The sequence below is a fragment of the Spodoptera frugiperda genome, chromosome 10 (assembly GCF_023101765.2).
Source record: "Spodoptera frugiperda isolate SF20-4 chromosome 10, AGI-APGP_CSIRO_Sfru_2.0, whole genome shotgun sequence".
Classification (NCBI taxonomy): Eukaryota; Metazoa; Arthropoda; class Insecta; order Lepidoptera; family Noctuidae; genus Spodoptera; species Spodoptera frugiperda.
Genome location: NC_064221.1, coordinates 462,176 through 483,406, shown reverse-complemented (window position 1 = coordinate 483,406; position 21,231 = coordinate 462,176). Strand labels below are relative to the sequence as shown.

The following is a 21,231-nucleotide window of genomic DNA, read 5'->3' as shown; positions in this document are numbered from 1 at the left end:
TTCCACTAACAGGACCACGTGCAAGATATTAATGTCAAAAAAGAAGACCCATCCAAAACAGGGGGATCAGTCCACACAAAATACTTGAATGCTCGTATAGTGACCGGTGCCCGAGACATTTGTAAAGACAGTTCACATGACATGATCGTATAAGGCAGGACCGGTTCTGCAGAGCTCACCACGGCACCGTTGCAATCATGGCGCTACGTTACCTACATACTAGAGCCAGAGTACGAACTGCGATGAATGAGACTGCTAGGAGTAGAGTATATGAAGAGCATTTTGTTTTAGAAAACATGGCGGATCATATCGCTCCAGAAAACCATGACATACTTTAGAACACTAATGACTGATAAGTTTTTCTTAAAAGTTAAATGTCCAATTTGTCAATTTTGGCATAAAACAGTAAAAGCCAACTCGGTCTTTTTAAAGTCCAGAAAATACAAAGATATATAGCAAAACTACTTAAAATAAAAATACAGAGATTATGTCTTAAAATAAATTAAAACCAAGAGATGACAAAGCTCATAATAATTTTATCCATCCCATCGATCAATATCTATAAACTTTCTGAAGGTAAAAAGCCTACGCAGCTTTGTAATCTAGTCTGAAAGCTCCCTAACCTGAAGCTATCTAGTTATCTGGCAAGCCAATCTCTAACGGTGCAGCTTTTAACGCGAACGCTAAATTGCCGATATTAGAAAGTCTAGAATGAATGAAAAAATTGATTTACGATTTACTCGATAGATAATTTTATATCAATTCTATCAAAACTTGATAAATGATAACCTTCCAGTTGGACTAAAGTGCTCGGGAGATTTAGTAGATACACATTTAGTTCCCCGAAGAGATATAATTCGGTATGCGACTCCGAAAGATCCGATTCAACGGATAAAATTACAGGTCGGGAATTTTAGTGCATTCGTGCACCGAATTTTAAGCGAAGATATTTTTGCACTGACTCCATATCAAGATCAAACCATAAATACAAAACGGATCTTCAAACTTGTTCTCTCCAGAACAATGATATTGTATCTCCAATCAATCGAAATGAATCGATCACAACAAATGCTAGATGATTATGACATAATTAACATAGAGGAGGCAGTTCGTTGACTCGCGGCGATATCACGCCCGCATCCGGCGAGAACCGGTAGAGTCCTTACATGGAGATACAGCAGACACTATAACTATGTACCGCTAATAATGTACGATACAAGATGAATCGTCCTTTGGAATGGAAGGAAGACTTGGGATAATAGACTATACACTAGAAATACCTACTAATAATAAAAACCAATTATCTAACTTCAAACCACATGACACGTACGTCAAAAGAGGTTAATACAAAACAAACATTCGACTTGCTTTATATTTTATCAGACAGACTGACAGTCATGTAATTTACTATCTGACAAACAATGTCAAGGCGACACAGCACTTTTATCGCCATGCCCTAAGTGCATTCTACGAGTGTGTCGTGAGCGACTGCGAGACCGGAGTCTGTCCCCGTAAAACTGAGTGCACATGTACTGGTGTAGTAATGCTGGTAACACGCTGTCGGAAGCCATGGCAGTCGTAAATAACAGAACACTGACGAGGGCTTTGCATGTTAAATAACTTAATACAAAGCTGCTGATAACTTGACAGAGAAATTACTGTTATGTAGGCAAAAAGTATTGTAAGTTATTTGTACAAGCATGATATTTTAAAAGCAATATTTTACAAAACAAAGGCTAGTAGGTACTGAGCATAATTTTCTTGATATAGCTAACGAATCCAGGATCTTTAAAGATATTTAGGACCATTACGTACAGATGCAAATCCTTCAACACATGTTGTGTTTGTGCAAAGAAAATAAAAGCAAACTGCAGTAAACGCAAGCATAAGAAACCAAACACGAATGACCATTACGCGGGAACCACAACATGCACCAGCTAATGATGGTGACAGCACGTTGCAGCGGTGATCTCACAGCATGAGGTAACCGCCAGGAAACGTGAGCTCGCTGCAGAAACAATCACTTTTTAATCGCAAAAACTATTTATCTTTCATATTGAAAATGTCCTTAGAAAAATAAACCCAATTGCAATTAGTTACAATGCTAGGAATTCAAAGGATTTATTTTAAGACACCAGAAGTAATATTTCGGCTCACGAAACCTGCAATCAACCCTACCTCTCAAAGCCAAAAGCCACTCCAAAAATACTCGTCTTAAAATAAACCCTCTTTACTTTCCAAACAAGATTTGAATAAATAATACCAATAGAAGTTCAAGTTCATATATTATTCGCCAGATTTCGGGGCGTCTATGACCTCAATGATATTCGTGCAGAAATATTCACAAAATAAAAGGCACAGACATATAGACAGCCTTATTTTTAACCTTACATTATAAAAGATGACGCAAGCAAAGGCTTCGGTCATAAATGTGGTAATGTTTTAAATATAGAGAATGATAATATTGTTTTACAAGGTGAATATTTTATGTTATATTTTGTTTATTAGTATATATCATCAGGTCAAATGATTGGTTGAAAACACGGTGTTTGTTTCAAGAACAACAAATATTCTAAGCTGCAACAGCGGATGTTCTGATAAAGCAGCAATTCTTTATTTTGGCACTTTACAAGCTATTTGGAAACAACAGGAAATTGAACATGATATTTTATTGCACCACTTCACAAAAGTTAATTAAAGTTCTTGAGATATTTTAAAGGCGAAGAAGGAAATATACTAAAATATTCACGCGAAATGCGAACGGAAGCATTTGATTTATTTGTAGTGCACTATCACGATTATTCAGTAGTTATATTATTTTGTTAATTAATAGATTTTTTCTTGGAACGTTAATAAAGATTCCCGCCTGATGAACACATCGGTGATATTGGAGGCAACTAAATTGCAGTTCGCCACTGCTAACCGTAGCGTGTCTACTTGGGGTCTAAATCTAAACGTGAAAAAAGATTAATGTAACAATAACGTTAGATTCGTGAGGGATTACAAAGTTCAACACGCGAACACGAATTGCACATGCGGTTCACAACCTGCCAGGTTTCAAACGACATTTTTACGGTGTAATAAATAGTGAAAACCAAAAACATCTTTCGCACACACAATTGTACAGATCGAGTAAACAACCGTTGTCATGGAAACGGTACCATGGATTATGAGATGACTTGGCAAACGTCGTAAGCTGTAATCTAGCCGGGCTAGACCGGCGCCCACGCAGCTAAACGACCCGGCCCGCGCGTGGGCGAGTAATTGTTAGGGATGATAGATTCGGCCCATTGAATGGGTGTCACTCATGATCAAATACTATATTTGCTAACTGCGAAGGTCAACATTTAAGTGGATGTATCCGTTTATTTAGGTCGTGCTGATGTTTCAAATATATTCTTGATAGAGTTAGTGAAATAGAGAGCCCTTCTTTAGAAACGTTGTAACCATTTCAAGTTTTCTTTGTCCAGATTTATGGTCAAATTACTGGTAATTCGCACGACAGTTATTCGACCCAGAAACCTACACTGACATTTCCTGAACCGGGCAACCCTACGCAGTACACGCGTACGACTACATAACTCGTCTCATTGTCCGTCAGTTCGGGCACGGAACACCTTAGTTTGTTTCAATTCGCCCGACAGCTCAGGATGCTCAAGTTAACAAATCTGACAGCCGCTACAAGACAACCACGCAACTGTCAGGATGATATGATGCGAGGAAACAAGGGAACAATTATTTACCCAGAACTACATTAAACAATACTATGCAAATGGGAAGGAAATAGAATGTAGCATGCAGAATGTTTGGACGCTTTTCCGAATCTTTTCATCAGATACTGTTTTGATCTCCAGCACGAGATTCAACTGCGCAAATTGTGATAACACACTTTGGACGTATAATGATTCTAGCGATTACCACAAAAACCTAACCAACAACATTTCGAGCGTCCAATTTGGCCCACATGTCTAAATATAGAAGTCCAATAAATAACCAGCACAGATTGCATTATACTTGCTAAGCCCGTCTAGTGTCTGCACAAGGGAACCCTTTGCAGGCTTGTCAATACACAGTTAATCAACTTCCATTTACAAGAGCATTCGCAAGCTTAACTATATTCAATTAACTGGAACCGACGGGCTAACAGTGCCTAAGGAGGAAACGTCTCTCCATTATGACAGCCATGTATGTGGCCACTTAATAGCTGAGCATCGAGAATTTGTTATGAGCGCTCAATCTGTACTGCGCCGTACAACACACTGACAGACTAACGGTAGTCAATTAAGGGCTCTGCTTTGAAGAAGCTATTTACAAAATTGATAGGAACTCGCTCGATGATAGATTTTACTCAACATTTCTTTATGACACACGCTTTTTCTTTGACGCCCAAAGTGGCAGCTTTTAACCAAAATAAAATAAAGCGAAGCGAATCTCATTTTATTACAAGTTCTAAATAAATAAGGATGTTTGAGCGCGACAAATGTAGCCTCAGATGTATGATTAAATAAAAGATCGCGCAGCCACAACTTCGCAATTTCAGAACATCGCAAAAACTGACGCATCCTTTTTGGGTCACGCAAATATTTACCGACTGGTTTCCAACACTTTATTTATTATTCCTACAATTTTATTTGATGCAGAGTGCATTAATAAAATACTTCAGTTTTTGCTGTCACAGGATACATTTCTGGACGGAGTCCAAATGCATTCGAGGAACAAAATTAATTCAGTCACTTAAAAAGCTAGTGTTATCCATGAGTCGCGACTTGTGACGTCACCTTATGGTGTAATCTTTGAGGAGCCGAGTCGTGGACGTGGGATGATATTAATAGGATTGTGTCAGGGACTCCCAGGGAACACGACGTGCTCATATAAAACGCATCTGTTCCGAAACATGTCCCAATTACTTTAATTTTATTAATGACGCTCGTTCAGCGGAACTATAAAATACTATTTAAACTTTCACATGAAATAGTAACAAACGCGCCGTGAAATGAGATTAAATAATATTGACATGTTATAGGAATGTGTGGCTGTGTGAAAATAAGCACCAGGCGTCTGACATCCGCTATTTTCAGTCGCGCAATGTTTATCAAAACAAACCGTTTGAGAATTTGTATGTTTATAATTTGTAGTACACATTTTCACAACTGCTACTATGTCATGTATGACTGACTGGGTGTAATGTGGGCCAAATGTGTGTCACGTATTACGAGTGTAATAACCGAGCTGCTAATTACCCGCTTGCATTGTTACGTTACAGGCTATTCAAGATTAGCATAAAGCCACTAAAACTACCAAAAATGTCATAATATTATGGTAAGTATGTACACAATCTGTTTGAACACAAACAATAACAAAGCGTTAGTTCCCCAGCATCAATTAAGCTGAATCTGTGTACATGTGTAACCTTATCTGTCAGCAAATAGATGAGAAGAACCGTAGCTGAGATAAGACACAGCTGATGGGGCAATGTGATACTGACTCAACTAGATAATAGATAACGTGGCCTAGTAACCGTTGTTTTAACGTAGACGGAACAAGGGTCGAGATTGGCTAACTGGAGATTATCTGTTACAAGGATTTTGGGCAGCAGTTTCAATGATATGAAGATACTATGATTAAGTGTGGAAGAGTCATGCTTCGGCACGAATGGGTCGGCTAGACCGGAGTGATACCACGCTCTCACAGGAAACCGACGTGAAACAACGCGTGCGTTGTGTGAATAAGGTTACCGGAGACCCAATTACCCCCCTTCTCAATCGCCAATTCCACAACAACCCATACATTTCTAACCCCCGAAAGGCCGGCAACGCAAATGTAACGCCCATGGTGTTTTGGAAATCCATGGGCGGCGGCGATTGCTTACCATCAGGTGATCCGTCTGCTCGCTTAGAAGATCTAATAAGACGGTTTCGTCCTCTACTGTGTTACAAATTAGAATCTAACTACTCTGATTCTTTCGTATTACATGTACCATCTGTGTTTATTTACACAGTTCGAACGGAATTACATCTGAAGTGCAGTGCACTATCGCATTAAATAGACAATAGATGATCATCGATAACATTCCACATTTGTGATAACAAACACATTACTATTACTATATTATTATTCATTTCAACAAAGTAATAATATCTTAATAATGTACTAAACAACTTATGTCACGTATTTTTAGAAAAAATATTTATCTTCGTTCGAAACTATCTTTGACAAGTCGAGAAATAGCCTTGAACGGCAACATAGCAACTCATGTTATTACAATTTTCGTTATTTTACTTAGAAAAACTAAATAGAGTTGAAAAAAAAAACAGTTTTTGATATCCTGAAGAATATTTTACTAATACCAAATCGATACAATGACAAGCGCATAACGTAATATTATATTTAAATTTTAAAAAGATGACCAATTTACACCAAACACTATCTACCTACATAAAATATTTGGTTTCTCATATTTATAAAACAAAGTAAGTCTACATAATTGACGGCGATAATGATATCTTCAGTGTAAACAATGTCAAATGAGTCACAGCATGAAATAACTTCGCGCCTGTGTGGGTAGTTATGATAACACACACACATGTGCACTGATACAAGACTACTATTTGTTATAATGTGATGGCTTCTGTGAATACAAATCATCGCTTTTGATTCTCGAAATATATAAGCGACGATTTAAGCTTCAAAGATTTAACGCCATACTCAGAGACATTTAATGGTTACTTAATCCTCCTTAGCAATTGTTTTCGATACAAAAATTTTACTAAGGAATAGTTTAAATAATCATTAAACGTCTCTGAGTGCGGCAGTTAGTGACAATGATAGTTATAAGGTCCTGCAATTTTTCTTTATAAACACCAGCCTAAATGGCCCAGCCAAAAACTAGCTAAACACTAATAGAAAGCGAAGACAGTCTCGTTTAACTAAAGAGAATACCTCGAGAGAATTCGTTAGCATATTGTATATTATATTCTGATTTATGTCCACGTTTACATAACTCAACCCGGCCACTGCATACATTATCACTTGACACGAACCATTTATCAAACACTGCCAGCCCTGACCAGAACTAACTACTATATTTACGTTAAAGATTATTGAGTAACACTATTATAATCCGAGATAAAAAACAGTCTAATCGCGGGAATGCTTATTTATACACTGACTTAGATATTATCAGAGTTTCTAACTAGCAGACAGAACGTCTATTAATGCAGATATTATAACCGAATAGTCAGCGAATTGTTACGAGTCTCTTAAGAGACACATTAACCCAAGTTACCGACATTGTTATGGCCAAACCATGTAAGTTGAGTCCATCCACGTGTTACAATCCTACACGTACCGTGTTACAAGACCTCATAGGGACTATAAAATACGGTTACAGCTTATGGGGAGGTCCCAATGTCGTCACATAAATGGTTGCCTTAATTTTTGACGCATTTTGAGGGGATGTTTTAGGGAATTTCGTATGAATTTGTTCTTTATAAGCATCTACGTATGAGAATTACGAATTCCTTTTTGGCTCAAACTCTAAATGAATTGCAATTATTCCTTCAGACATTTCAGGGTATTTTTTATCAACGTATAAAAAGAAATATCGTGACATAGATTTTACTACGAAGTCCCCATGGCAACTTTTGTTTAGTACAATGATCTCGGTTAAGAGGCTGCGGTTAGCGGTTAGAAATTGTCGTAATAAAGACTTCTGTGGTCACCTTGGTTGCACACAATAGCGAAAGCAAGGGGAAGGAAGTCGACCTCTTCATACCAACTCCTATCTTTCAAAAGGTTTTATAAAACGTACGAAAAGGGGCGAAAGTAGTGTAAGAGAATTTACTGAATGGATCCCTATGTCGTTCTTTACGCCCAAATTACGAAACCTCTTGGGGGAATTTAACCATAATCAACGAGAAAGCTCGTTCACGCCATTGTGGATTTTGACAACACCAAAATGGCACTTTCTGGACAAAATGCAAATCCACTTAAACTGAATGAGTTGAGAAACAGACTGTTCTCACGGTAAATGCACAAAGGATGGCCCCCAAGTTGGAGTGACCCTCAAAAACACAACACTAGCAATTTTGCTCGTCAACTACAATCCCATTCATAAGTATGTGTTTGGTGCCATGACGGCACAGCGCAATCAACACAACCATGACTATAATTCAGTAATTGTTAAGATTTTATCGGAACAGAAATAAGTATGAGCCATAGCGTTAATTGGGGCAATTGTTAAGTCAGCAATCCAATGTTTTAGATGACACGTGAATTATTTGAGGACAAATGGCTACGTGCGCGAAATATTGGGATTAATTGTCACTAGTAGCCTTCAAGGACTTCGCAGAAATAGAGATTAATGAACAAAGTAAGGATGCACATAATAGTATTGGAAAAATATAATCCTGCTAAACTTATCTATATATTTAAGTCCATGATGATTAATTAGCTTTCTGACATGCATCGGTTAATTATTAACAGATACATAAAGTCATACCTTTATCCCGAGAGGGTAGACAGAAACTACAGCAACTGCGATTTTAACACGTTTCTTTAGGTTGTCCCACATTCAGGCATCTCATCATACCAGGTCACAATTAACCTAAACAATCCATATAATTAAGTATTCCCCGAGGAATTAAATCACATAGACTAAGTAGAAGCTCAACAAGCAACCGATAACTTCCCGTAATTGCCTACTTAAGATCCGCGGTAGAGCCAACCGGGACTCGCGTACATCGTGGCACCGTCGGCGCATCTAAATGACATGTTTAAAAAGCGAGTACATGCGGAGTCAACCAACCACTAGGAATATTATCGTAAGGAACTTTATGTAGAGTAGCTTCGTTATAACTTGAAAGGCAGAATATAGATAAAGTAAGTCCCACATGACTTGAAACTGCAAAATATGATATCTAGAAAGTTCCACTTGTAACCTAATTTACCATCATCTATGTTAAGCATAAGATCCATTGAGAAATCGTCTATTCTTACTAAGTAATTAACTATACCTGCTAAGTATCAGAAATGAATTGGAATCGGTGTTAGGCTGTTAACTTATCGAGTAAGCAACTGTTACATAGTTGCATTGAAGCAACCCAGTTATAAGTTCACAATTTCACATCCGATTCCAATAGTTACAAAGCCGGCGAAGCTATCACTTCCACATTCCCACCTAACTATTTTTATCTCTTCCTACTACGCAAACTGCATTAGCTGCCATTAACAAAATAAACAATACAGCTCACATACGAGCGGCGTCGTATAAACAAGCTGTTAATTAATATAGTATTCTAAGCATTGGCCGAAACGGAAGTTTTGTTTTAAGAAGCGCTAATGGTGTTCGCTGATGGATTATTACGAAACAATGGCGAATAAATATACAATGTAGTGTTATTAAGTGATGCATTGCGAAACTAAATGGACTCGTCTTATTAATGGCGTTTCAAAAAAGAAATAGATTAGAACATTTTTTGACTAAAAACTTGGTATGTTGTGTTTGGAGTTCGAAGCACAATTGTAAAATTAAGTTTACTGCAATAAAATTGCACAACGCCTGCTTTCGTGGTGAGAATGTTTGGGTATGAGCACGTATACTCAGCAAATACATGTTCCAAGTGTTTCCGATTGTGAAAGTGTTGCACAATTATGATGCAGGTGTGCCAGGCTATATCCAGCCACAGGCACCATAATTCCCGGCACAAATAATCGAAAATTGTTTTAAAGGCGCGTCCACAGAGTCACAAATACTTCGTAGCTTGTTGGCCGTATTATTTACAGTATGGTCTCATAGCGAGCGTTTCCTGATATCGTGCAACATGATATTGTGTCCAATTTATCCGACACGTTAAATACTTGTGGCCGAAATTACGGCTCGCCATTGCCATTGTCATTGAACTGACCTACACAGTAATTTCAGCAATTACTTTAGTAAGTACTAAGACAACATATTTTCCTTAAAAAAGACAATCACAATAAGTTTTGTTGCTAAAAAACTTACGTCATTCCGTAACCTGTAAGTCAAGTGGTTTTGTTTTTATGATACCGACATATAGGTATTTTATACACAGCTTATACATTTTTAAAATAACTTCATTGATGGAAGTTTCGGGACATATTTTGGGAGATATTTGCAGAAGTGAGGAAGAGTTAAGAGATGTGAAACTAGGCCCGTTTCAGCGCTCCTTTAGCAAAGCTATATGCTCATCAAAGAACTGATTCCTATAGCTTAAAACGAGCGAGAACCCAAGTATGGACGTTCTAGTATTTCATGAACAAGCCTTCACAGTCCTACAGGCTACCATAATCAAAACAAGCGCGATAGAATAGCCCTTGTATAAATCATGACAAGATGGCTGATGTATTAAATTAAATCACGGTCCTAATGACGCCACTTGCACCGGAACCGATGATCTAATTTACTCGGAAGAATATAAAGGTCACATGTATATTATGCATCTGATATTACTCATGTACATAATCTATTTATATTTAAACTGATATCATTGCTTTATTTCTATTTATGGTCATGATATTATATGTATATGTACATGTTTTTTTTGTGATAAATTATTATTCACTTATCTACTCTGAACTGCGAGGCTGCTCAGCGTAGTAGGTGACTAACTGGGTACAGTACCTACACTACACTCTATCACTTTAACAAATGTTATAAAATCTGAATGTTCCTCTGTTCGCCGTGATAACGATTTTTTATGGAGTTTTCGGTACAGAGACAATACTCAATACAGGCTTTAACTACAAACCGGAGCTGCGGACAACGTAACAGGTTATCGGGGCTCCGACTCAAAGTACGAGAAGGAACGAGGTGGTTTTTAGTCAGTAAGAGTCATTCCCTCTAGCCTCACCCAAGGCGAGAGAAGACGTTGGATGATATTCTCCCTCAAAAAAAATGGCTTTAATTATAATATTAAAAATTGTCGTCTACTCTTCCACATCGCCTAAGAAAGCTTTATTATCGATTCCAACATCGACCCAAAGAAATAAAAAAGCAATAAGAAAATCGAGAAGACATACGCAGCATCAATACTACCTACATATAATAAAAATATACGATTCCTAGACAGAATAAAACGAAAACTACATACTACATGACACATATAAAAGTGTAGCGAAATATTTTAGCGAACGTGACTCGCGCCAGTTCTCTCGTGGTCACAAATGGAGCATTTTATATTGGACAATCACAAAAACTGTTGACGTGATGTCATCAGGAAGCCGCAGCCACAGGCTTATCATGATGATGTCACCGCCTAAAGGTCGAGGTCATAGTGAACTTGATTTTATATTTTTTTTTTCTAAGTTTGATAACTTAGAAGGGTTATTGACTTGACTGATAAGGGTGTAAAGGTCTGTGCTTACATAGTCAGATTAGAAATGTTATCGTATTCAATAAGAATTTGTAAAAAAAAACTTGTTTGATTTTTATTTATCGAAAATGTTTTACTTTACTGGGTAATGCAAATATTTTCTTAACGTATTTGTATTTATTCTATCTTTTTTTTAATCGGCGCCAAGATAAAACAGGGGTTCTCAGTTTGACCTGTATGTGTGAATGTTCGTGCGCGATTATCTAACGATTGGCCGAACCGATTTTGATGCGGTTTTCAGAAAAGTGTTTGTTAAAGTTAGGAGCATATTTTAATAGTCTTTTTTTTAAACATATTTTACTAAAAATTATTTCTAAAAAAAAAAAAATTTATGAATCTTAAATCTCAAGCAATTTGTGGTTTATAAACAACTTAGTACCTACTAAAGATAAAGAACTATTCATATCAGTAAAGATAGTTAATAATCTTAATATTTGATGACAATATTAAAAATAATGACTGATATATCGCAAATATGTGAAAAGATCACCTTTGTAAATGACAATGTCATTACTTTATACATATTCAGTTTTATTGTAATATTTGTTGGGTCGATGTTTTGCCACTATCTTGCCTGATGGAAAGCAATGATGTGGTTAGAAAAAAACGAGTAGACATAAGGTACTTTATCTGCATAAAAATGTATTAAAGACAAAATATATTTATGTGATGTTACTGATCATTAAATACATACCTACCTACCTAGTTGACTTTCATCAATTGAGCGACTAACAGGCTTTCTTGAATGGTCATATTAGACAAGTAACTACACCATAAACAGTTTAAAAATCACATTTTATACAAGAACTAAACAGTATTCTTTGACTTGTACAGGAAATACCAAGTATCAAATCAGTTTTGAGTTTTAACAATGAATACTTATGTACATGAAAATGAAAATAACTAACAATGTATATAGACTAGTCTTTGTGGTATAATGTAAACAAAAATATACAAAGACATTGTGCAATAATACAATGGGTACTTAGTCCTTAGTTGTACAGCTAATAAAAGTATTACATGCATATAATGATTGCTATTTAGGTATTTCCAGAATAAAATAAATACCTAAATAGTAAATTCTAGTTATCATGAGACATATGAAATTTACTAAAAATCACAGTTTAACTAGTAGAGTTTTTCTCCATTAATAATTTGCGAGTAAACCATCATATTTAGTTAGACTTTCTACATATTTCTATTCTATACATAAATAAAATAGGTTAGCAAAGTTATACTCCATTTCAAATATGCCTATTTAATATTGAAATTAATATGTTACATTACATGTTTCAGTGGGTCACCAATTATTTGCATGATTTTCCCTTGTGATAAGCATAATTTATTAAAAATTGGTTTAGCTGTAACTTTTAACTACAATAGGTTTCATTATCCTCATAACTAGCAAACAATAACACATTAAATATAATATTTCATTATACATATATTATATTAATTACCTAATATACCTATGTTGCTTTTAAACCAAATATAATTATTTTACTAATTGAAATCACCGTATCATATACATAGTTTATTACAGATTGAGTTATAATTGCTATTCCAATTTAATGAAAATAGACGAGTATTTCTAGTTGAAAACCTATTGTTAATTTATTACTTTTACAAATCATAAGACAGTGATATTCATTCACTATGATATCAACAGTAATGTGATTTCTTTTTAATAGTTATTTTAATTAAAAATTAAGATGTAGGCAATAAGTTATCGTCATAGTAAAGTGTACTTTATTTTAATACAAACCCATATGATATGGATCATCAAATTGTAAAAATGTTCCTATTTGTTAGCGGATAGGCTTGTCGGGTTAATAACACTAATATTTCCTTACCAATTAGAGTGATTAGCAGTATTTCTGCTAATGAACTTATTACGAATTAGCTACAATCATATTAGATTCTTATAAGCATACTGGTACAGAACCAATTAAGTTTTGCAAGTATCTGTAGAGTAATATGACTTTCTTGCAGCATTATTTTAGCCACTACAATGTGAGTTAAATTATTTAATACTCTACTATAAGTAGTTTACGAGCCAGCAAGTGCTTCTAACACATATGTAGCCTCCCTGAACATTACCTAAGAGTCTAAAACTGCTTTTAATTATCCATAAAAGTGCAGCGAAGTAGAAACGTGCCAAAGTTGTAAACAGTGTACGTCTCTCGACCTGCCTAGTGGCCAAAAGTGGGACAACCGGCACCGCGCCCAGGTACCCCGCCCGCTCACCGCAAACACATTCCAATAAGAAAACTAACTTTTTTTCTACACAAACATTTTACAAAAACAATATTAACTTAATAGACATCTTTTTTACTCCCTTCTCCGTACCTGAACAACTTCGCAACATCGTCAAAGCCACAGGAAATGCAAAAACAAGCCGTTACAACCTCCGTCTGTTCATAAGCCGACAGAATACGGTATTACAGATAACTTATTTTCAATGAGAATTGCATAAAAATTACCTGTTGATCAACAAGATCCCATTAAACACTGCACCGGCGACTCCAGAGACCTGTAGATTTTGCACTCGATGATTTTTCGGCACGTAAACACAACGGTCTCACAAAAGGGAGAACTGGTAAAAACACAACCACGAATCCACCTTTAGACGCACTGTATCACAATACACCTTATATGTCCGGTGCGGTGATGAGTTTATTATGTGAATAATACGCACTCGGGCTGTCTACAACAATTTTCATTCATCGCAAGGTGAAATCATTCGAGACGAGTGGCAGTTGGTGAAGAAACTACGAGCGCGGGCGGCAGGGAGCGCGCGCGTCATCCGCCATATTGGAGGATTACGTCATTTTGTCGTTACTTTTTTTTCAGTATGAGTAAGCTTCGAAAACTAGTTTTTCAACCAAGTAACGGATTATTTCAACATTTATTATCTGCTCTTGCAAGTGTATCCGAACAGACCGTTCATTTAGTTCACAATGTATCATTCGGTCATTTGATTTAGTTCATTCAATTAAAGTGTTGCCAAATATAAACTAAAGCCCAGAGTCAGGGAAAAACATAAGAAAATAAATATAATTTTTCACCTAACAGTCAGAAAGAAATTTAAATCCGTAGATTTACTACGAATATACGACTTTTTGCATAAAACACTTATTGTGATAAACTAAGAATGGACTTGGAAATTAAACACGGACTAGCTCTATTTATTAACTTGTACTTTTGCTCGTAATGTACGATCATTGCCATCATCATCAACATCCGGAGGACTTCGAAGTTATATCTAACCATAGGAAGATAAAGGCCGCTTGCTCGTGCTCGTACATACTTATTGTTAATTAAAGGTTTAAGGCTGGTAACATTGACAGAGTAATGTCAAAATTGATAAGATTGTAGGTCTATTTGTCATCATTTGTGTTTATTAGAAAAATAAAATTCGACATTAATTTATTAAACCTTAGCCTTGCCTTAACAATATTACGATTTAAGTGAAGTGATCGTTTATAATAGAGATATTAAAATGCAGGGTAAGTATTGCCTTCTGAAATCCTATAATTTCTGTGTGCCTTTGTTTTCGTTTTTCTTGGTTTTTCTGAAGTAATTAGTCATACTTTCATTATTTATATTACAGACACAAGACCAGAATTATATGAAGAAGTAAAGCTTTACAGAAATGCCAGGGAACGTGAAAAGTAAGTATTATTCGCTTCTGGTATAGGCAAACAGACATTTAAAGCATTATGATCAATTTTGTTGAGTGTTAAAGTTAATTTGATTAAACAATAATTAACATTAAAGATTTATAAAACGCACAAATAGCAATAGAAAGTACGTGAATAAGTTATTGTGGTTCACTTTCTTATTATCAAATACCAAAAAATTTAATCTAATAACAAGTTATTGAATAACCAGAAATGGAATCATACGATCAGCTACATTTATGTGCTATACTTATAGTTAAAAAGCATGTCACTTCCATCTTATATCATTAAGGATGATGACATCCAGTTTCATATAAAATCTGTCTGAGATGTTTCTACCATACTATTGTCCCATTTCCAGGCATGACAACATGGCAGAGTTGTACGCAGTGGTCAGTACCCTCCAGCACCTAGAGAAGGCGTACATGAGGGACTGTGTGCGCGCGCAGGAGTATACGGCAGCGTGCAGCCGCTTGCTGGTCCAGTACAGGGTCGCCTTCAAACAAGTGCAGGCTGACGAGTTCCCCAATATCGAAGCTTTTGTTGCTAAGTACAGAGTGAGTTGGATATTGTATTGTCTTTTTCAAGTTAGAATTTGACTAAAAATCATGGGTTGCTCATGTGCATTAGTTAATGGTAAATAGCTCTACTAGTTTCGAGTCAGAGCCTCTTTTCTTCATGAGACATGGCAAAGTCAGTACTACGCGACTAGTCAACAGTCCCTCTGTGATTCGAAATTAGTAGAGTTTTTCTCCATTCAATAGTTATTATAAAAGTTAGAATTCAGTTGTATTAAGATATTTGATTCAAGAATGTTTTTATTATACTTAGTTTTCATTAGGCAACAGTCTAGTAAGTTTCATGTACAATAAAAAATAAATGAAAATAGTTCAAGTATTTACATAAGTAATATAGTTAAGAAGACTTGTGCTATAGGAAGTACAGGAGGATAATATAAGTACAATTAGATTTTTTTAGAAATATTTGCTTTAAATATAGTCTTATTTTCAATAAAACATTTGTATATTCCAGTTGGACTGCCCGGCGGCTCTGGAGAGGATAAGGGAGAACAAGCCCAACCTCATCAAGGATGACAAGGGCAACACTAACAAATACATCGCTGAGATTGTTTCGGTGAGTAAGGAAATACAGTTTATTCACACTGTTGTGAAATATTACAGGCAAAACAAATAAATGGCTGTGACATACGGACGGACAGACAGACATGACGAATCTATAAGGGTTCCGTTTTTTGCCATTTGGCTACGGAACCCTAAAAACTAAATAAATAATTAACGCAGTGCAAAAAGGCCAAGGCTCAGCTAAAATGCTGGAGTCTGAGCAGGATAGCTTGAGTTACGGCAGTGATTTTATGCTGAGCAGCCATATTAATCTGTATTTTTAATCATCTATCTATCAATATGTAATCAACCTACTAAACTTATTAATTAAATCTAATTGTTTAGCAAATATCTATTTTTTGTTATTGGTTGTTATAAATATCTGGTTTTTACTTCCTCAAGAGATTCATAGCCCATCTTAAATTGGACATAAGTCTCTTGCATCTTGTAACATCACTAAGAATCGGAATATCTTCCTCAGCTGTTCATAACCCTGATGGACAAGCTGCGGCTGGAGTTCCGCGCGATGGACATGATCCAGCCGGAGCTGCGCGACCTGCGCGACACCATGGACCGGCTCATCATGCTGCCCGAGGACTTCGAGGGGAAGATCAAGGTATACTCATGTTGCTTGAGGTGCAGCTTACACCAAGACGCGACGCTGAACTGAGACTTTAATAGAATGGCTCAATATACAGTTTTTTTTTTACATAAAAATATACATAATATTTCATTTGATGCGTCTCACTGTGGAGAACAGTGCAGCACGAAATCATTAGCCTCTTCCAGTATCATAATATCGTGCAGTAAAAATTTTATAGGAAACCAATCTTCATTCAATATATCTGGATAAATCCCGGGTTTTAACAGAACAGCTTATGTCAAAAATAAATTTTAAACCAATGATTTTGATTGAGATTGGTTGTTGTGATTTATTTCTACTGTAAATAAACCTGTACAAATATTATATTAAGTTTTATAAATAAAATATCTTTCTACACCGCTGCTTCCTTCCCTGCAGGTACAAGAGTGGGTGGACAAGCTGTCAGAAATGTCAGCATCGGACGAGCTGTCGGAGAGCCAGGTGCGGCAGCTGCTGTTCGACCTGGAGACTTCGTACGGAGCCTTCAACAAGTTCCTGCACAAGGACTGAGGGGGGTCACCGGTTGGTATAGCTGTGATACCTTAAGATTTCAGTTTGTTTAAAGTAAATTTTAGAAATGTAATATTTTATTTTTTGTGCATTCAAAAAATCATATCTAAGAACTTAATGTTACAATGTTATAGACTCAAAAGATTAGTATTAATTGTGTTTTTTGCTATTACGCAAGTGTCGGTTATCATGTTAATTCATATTTGAATGATTTGTCAAAAAGTCAAAATTATTAATTGCAAATAGACCAAGAAGGCACTTTTTAATGTCGTTCCTATCAATTTGTCATCTCATAAATTCCCTCTGCACCTACAAATCTAATTTTGTTATTTTTTATTCCAGATGTGACCAGCTCAAACATGTTGTGTAATCACCAGTAGCTTGTTTATGTGAATATTATCAAATTGTTAAGTATTTACTCTAAATTAAAATTACTGTTGTCTCAAACGTAATGTTACATTATTTGCTCTGCATATCAAGCTCATAGCTTCGTTTAAATTAATGAAAAATTTAATAAATTGTATTATTTAACGTGATATACGAATATAGCCCTTAATGTCAATGATTAAGGTTCTTATTTGCACTATTAAAACCTTCACAAGTTCTGTTAAAGTCGATCTGGTTTTTTAAATTGTTTTAATATTTGTTATTGTATTGTATATCATAAAGAATCACATTTCGTTAACACAACCATTGAAAATGTTCATTAAAAATATTAATTCGAAATATGTGTAAATTTAAAAAATAATATTGTTTATTTTATAATAAATACTGTATGTGTAAATTAAATACAGTGCAGTGTATCATTCCATAACATTAGCTCAGTTTGAGCCCTTTTCGAACTAGTCACAACAAAAATAGACGTTTTTATGTACACTTCTGCTTACTCCTTCAGGATAAGAAGGCTTTAAAATATAGCCATTATGTTTAATATGTATTGAGCGACGTTTTAACTAAATATTTCAAACTCATACGATTTATTGTAGACATTGTAATGTCAATGTACTGTTAAGTGAATTTACTACGAATAAATTTTATATTCCACACACAAGATTTCATATTTCTTTTTTCTAATATTGATGTTAATATAATAACCATCGTAAGACATACTAAATTAACTAAAACAACGGTTTACTCACGTCAATATACTGAGAAAAGCTCTTCTAGTTTCGAGTCATAGGCTGCGCGACGTGGTTGCGTCTGGACACGTTGCTCATGATGTAGAGTTCCTCTGTGACTCGAAACTAGTGAGTAAACCGTGGTTTTTAGTTAATGATATTGATATGCTTAAATAATTGCAAACTACATTATTGTTTGATTGACTGCATCGAAAGCACCTGTTAGTATACATACATATACCTACTACATAGTAATTATCTAGTTCTCTACCTACCGTTTATTTTTATTAACGTGGCGAAATGTTGTACAGATGGTTATACAAAATCAAGTCAGAATGACAGAAGTAGCCACAAGCCAGAAACATTCAATTAAAGTTCAAGTTATAAAATTAATTAGCATGAACTATTAATTTTAGATAGTACAAATTTTATATACTTTACTCCTAAAGAAATGCGATAATCAATTTTATCTGCAAGGTAATAAATGTTATTTTTCTTTGTGGCATTTGTCTTTAGGTTAGTCTTTGATTTAGTGACTATAGTCAGTATTTTCCAACAAAGAAAAATTAACTACCTATCTACAAGAAATATAAAATACATGAAAATAGAGTTGAAAACCGAATGACACTAGATTTATAGTAATGAGTTGCCTGTGCAGATTTAGCGTGCCATTGGTCATAATCATAGCTGTAATAAGTTATTTAGAGGTGAGTAACCATTGGTATCGGGAACTCCAAATACTATATTCTGTGGGTCAGTGTTGATATATAGGAGATAGATAGGTATCTGCCTGGTAAGTTTCAAAGTCTTATTTCTGTCTTCAGGCTCAAATCTGCCTCTTATACATGAAAGTTTTGCTGTCGCTTTAAAATATGATGGTAAATCATTGGTATTGTATAATAAAAACAGAAAGGGTCCCAATATCGACCCTTGAGGAACGCCAATTTTTATCTTAGTGCCTTGTGAGTTAATACCGCTAACATTAACCTTTAGTTGACCCTTTTTTGTATTGGAGATAGACCATTTATTAAGGAATGCCATAGGATACAATCAATAGGAGACGACTAGTGAGAAAATAGCGTCGTTTTCACCCATTTTATCACCCCTAGTGCACAAACAATGTGTTCCAAAAAATGGATAAGAAATACTACCTGGTCTCCGAGGCTTACAACATGGCGAAGAACCTGTTCAACCAGGGCCGAGCCAATTACATCAGTTTGAAGAGCAAGTCTCTAAGAACCATCGACACCTTCCTCGACCTGGTCTACATCATGAACGATGAGATGTCCAAGGAGCTGAGGAGTGCGGTTCTCAAGTTCTACAAAGTGAAATACCTACATGATTTCACCAATTATATTATTAGCATGGAAGAGGTAAGAACGTAGGTATACATTTAGTGCTGTAACTGTCCTCTTTGTTTGGAAGTTCATTATCATCATCAGCCGGAGGACTTCCTTTATTGAACAAAGGCCTCCCTCTTAATCCTCCACGTAGAACGACCAGCCGCCACTTGCATCCTGTTTTAGAATTGGAGAAGTTAAAATATTTAATAAAAATTTTTTCCACATGATTATACGTAGCGTAGCGTAGTTTGCCCACCACTTTAGGGTTGCTTAAATCAAGTATCTAGTCTTGGCAGCATAGCACACTCATTTAAATCTACTCATACCTTCAGATGATAGAAGTAATAGAGCACTGCCTGATAGACCCGATGGAGAAGTTGGATCAGATCAGGACGCAGTTCCAAGACGTCATCAAGAACTTCCAGGATGTGAGGAACTTCGACTCTGTGAACAAGTGCCACAAGGAGCTGCCGGACGAGGTCGCTGCTGCGCACTGCTTACTGCATCAGGCCGTACTGTGAGTATGACATGGTTATTGGTAAGACGGTTAAGACCTTTGAAAGTTCGTCAAATTACTTAAGTAGGTACTCACTTATGTAAGATAGATGAATAAAATTTATTTTTAGTCGTGGTTGTCCCACTGCAGGGATAAGGCCTTGGACCTACCTACAAGAATTGACCACAGAAAGCTCTGCACAGAGAGAAGTGAAAGGAGGGTAGGGAGGCCCTTGCGTTGCAGATACATTAATAACTCTAAAATATAAAGTACTGATTTTTTCCTCAGCTTTAACGAAACGATGCAAGAAAGTTTAGTGACAATTGTGGAAATCAAGACGAGACAACATGCTCAAGACATGAATACGTCTTTGTACAACGTCCAAACGTGCATCAACAACTTCGTACCGAAGTTCTTCGAGCAACTAATGCTTGATGCTTACACTGAAAGATGCGGCTACCTCCGAGTAGTCAACGCATCCATAGCAGACCTAATAAAAGATAAATGGAGAGGCAACGAGACCGTATTCCCGGAGAAATGGAGCCCCCTAGTGCGGTTATTAAAAGAAAAGTGAGCTATTTTGTTTTATTTTTAGAACTAGTTAATGCCCAGTCTTAAAACTTATATTAAATACAACAAATATTAATTTTGTTACAGAACAAAGCAACCCGTCAGTGCTTTAGAAGAACCGTTACATTTGACTCTTTTTGCAGCGAATCTATCATCTCAAGATATTGTCAGAACTTTATATAAATAAACAATTTAAAAGTTAGTAATTACTGTTAATAGTTTTCTGAAATATACCTTATTTCATACAAATCTAATGTTTTATTATTGCCGTTATGCTTATCACAAACCAATAAATCACGTTTTGCTCGCGTGAGTTTTAGTTTTCTTTATGCACTGGGATGTGACGATAACAAG

At 35.8% G+C, this 21,231-nt stretch overlaps 3 protein-coding genes across 6 annotated transcripts in view; 2 read left to right on the top strand and 1 right to left on the bottom strand.

Annotated features, from left to right (window-relative positions):
• LOC118277426 (protein 4.1 homolog) overlaps nt 1-14,226 on the bottom strand; it is a 74,078-nt gene extending 59,852 nt beyond the window's left edge. For 3 of the 4 annotated variants that reach the window (XM_035596207.2, XM_035596209.2, XM_035596208.2), the window contains exon 1: nt 13,877-14,223. The gene's annotated coding sequence lies outside the window, so the exon portion shown is untranslated. Of the gene's footprint in view, nt 1-13,876 lie in introns of all 4 variants that reach the window. The other variant, XM_035596210.2, reaches the window with a different exon arrangement.
• Nucleotides 14,227-14,732: 506 nt separating this feature from the next.
• Nucleotides 14,733-18,401, top strand: LOC118277587 (vacuolar protein sorting-associated protein 28 homolog). The gene is made up of 7 exons (XM_050696210.1): nt 14,733-14,902; nt 15,007-15,067; nt 15,438-15,633; nt 16,109-16,210; nt 16,679-16,813; nt 17,219-17,362; nt 17,693-18,401. The coding sequence occupies exons 1-6, from the start codon at nt 14,896-14,898 to the stop codon at nt 17,348-17,350; spliced, it is 633 nt and encodes a 210-aa protein (XP_050552167.1). The 5' UTR covers nt 14,733-14,895; the 3' UTR covers nt 17,351-17,362; nt 17,693-18,401.
• A 563-nt stretch (nt 18,402-18,964) lies between these two features.
• LOC118277589 (uncharacterized) lies at nt 18,965-21,126 on the top strand. The gene is made up of 5 exons (XM_035596461.2): nt 18,965-19,175; nt 19,578-19,841; nt 20,144-20,328; nt 20,596-20,877; nt 20,965-21,126. The coding sequence occupies exons 1-5, from the start codon at nt 19,110-19,112 to the stop codon at nt 21,062-21,064; spliced, it is 897 nt and encodes a 298-aa protein (XP_035452354.2). The 5' UTR covers nt 18,965-19,109; the 3' UTR covers nt 21,065-21,126.
• The last annotated feature ends 105 nt before the right edge of the window (nt 21,127-21,231 follow it).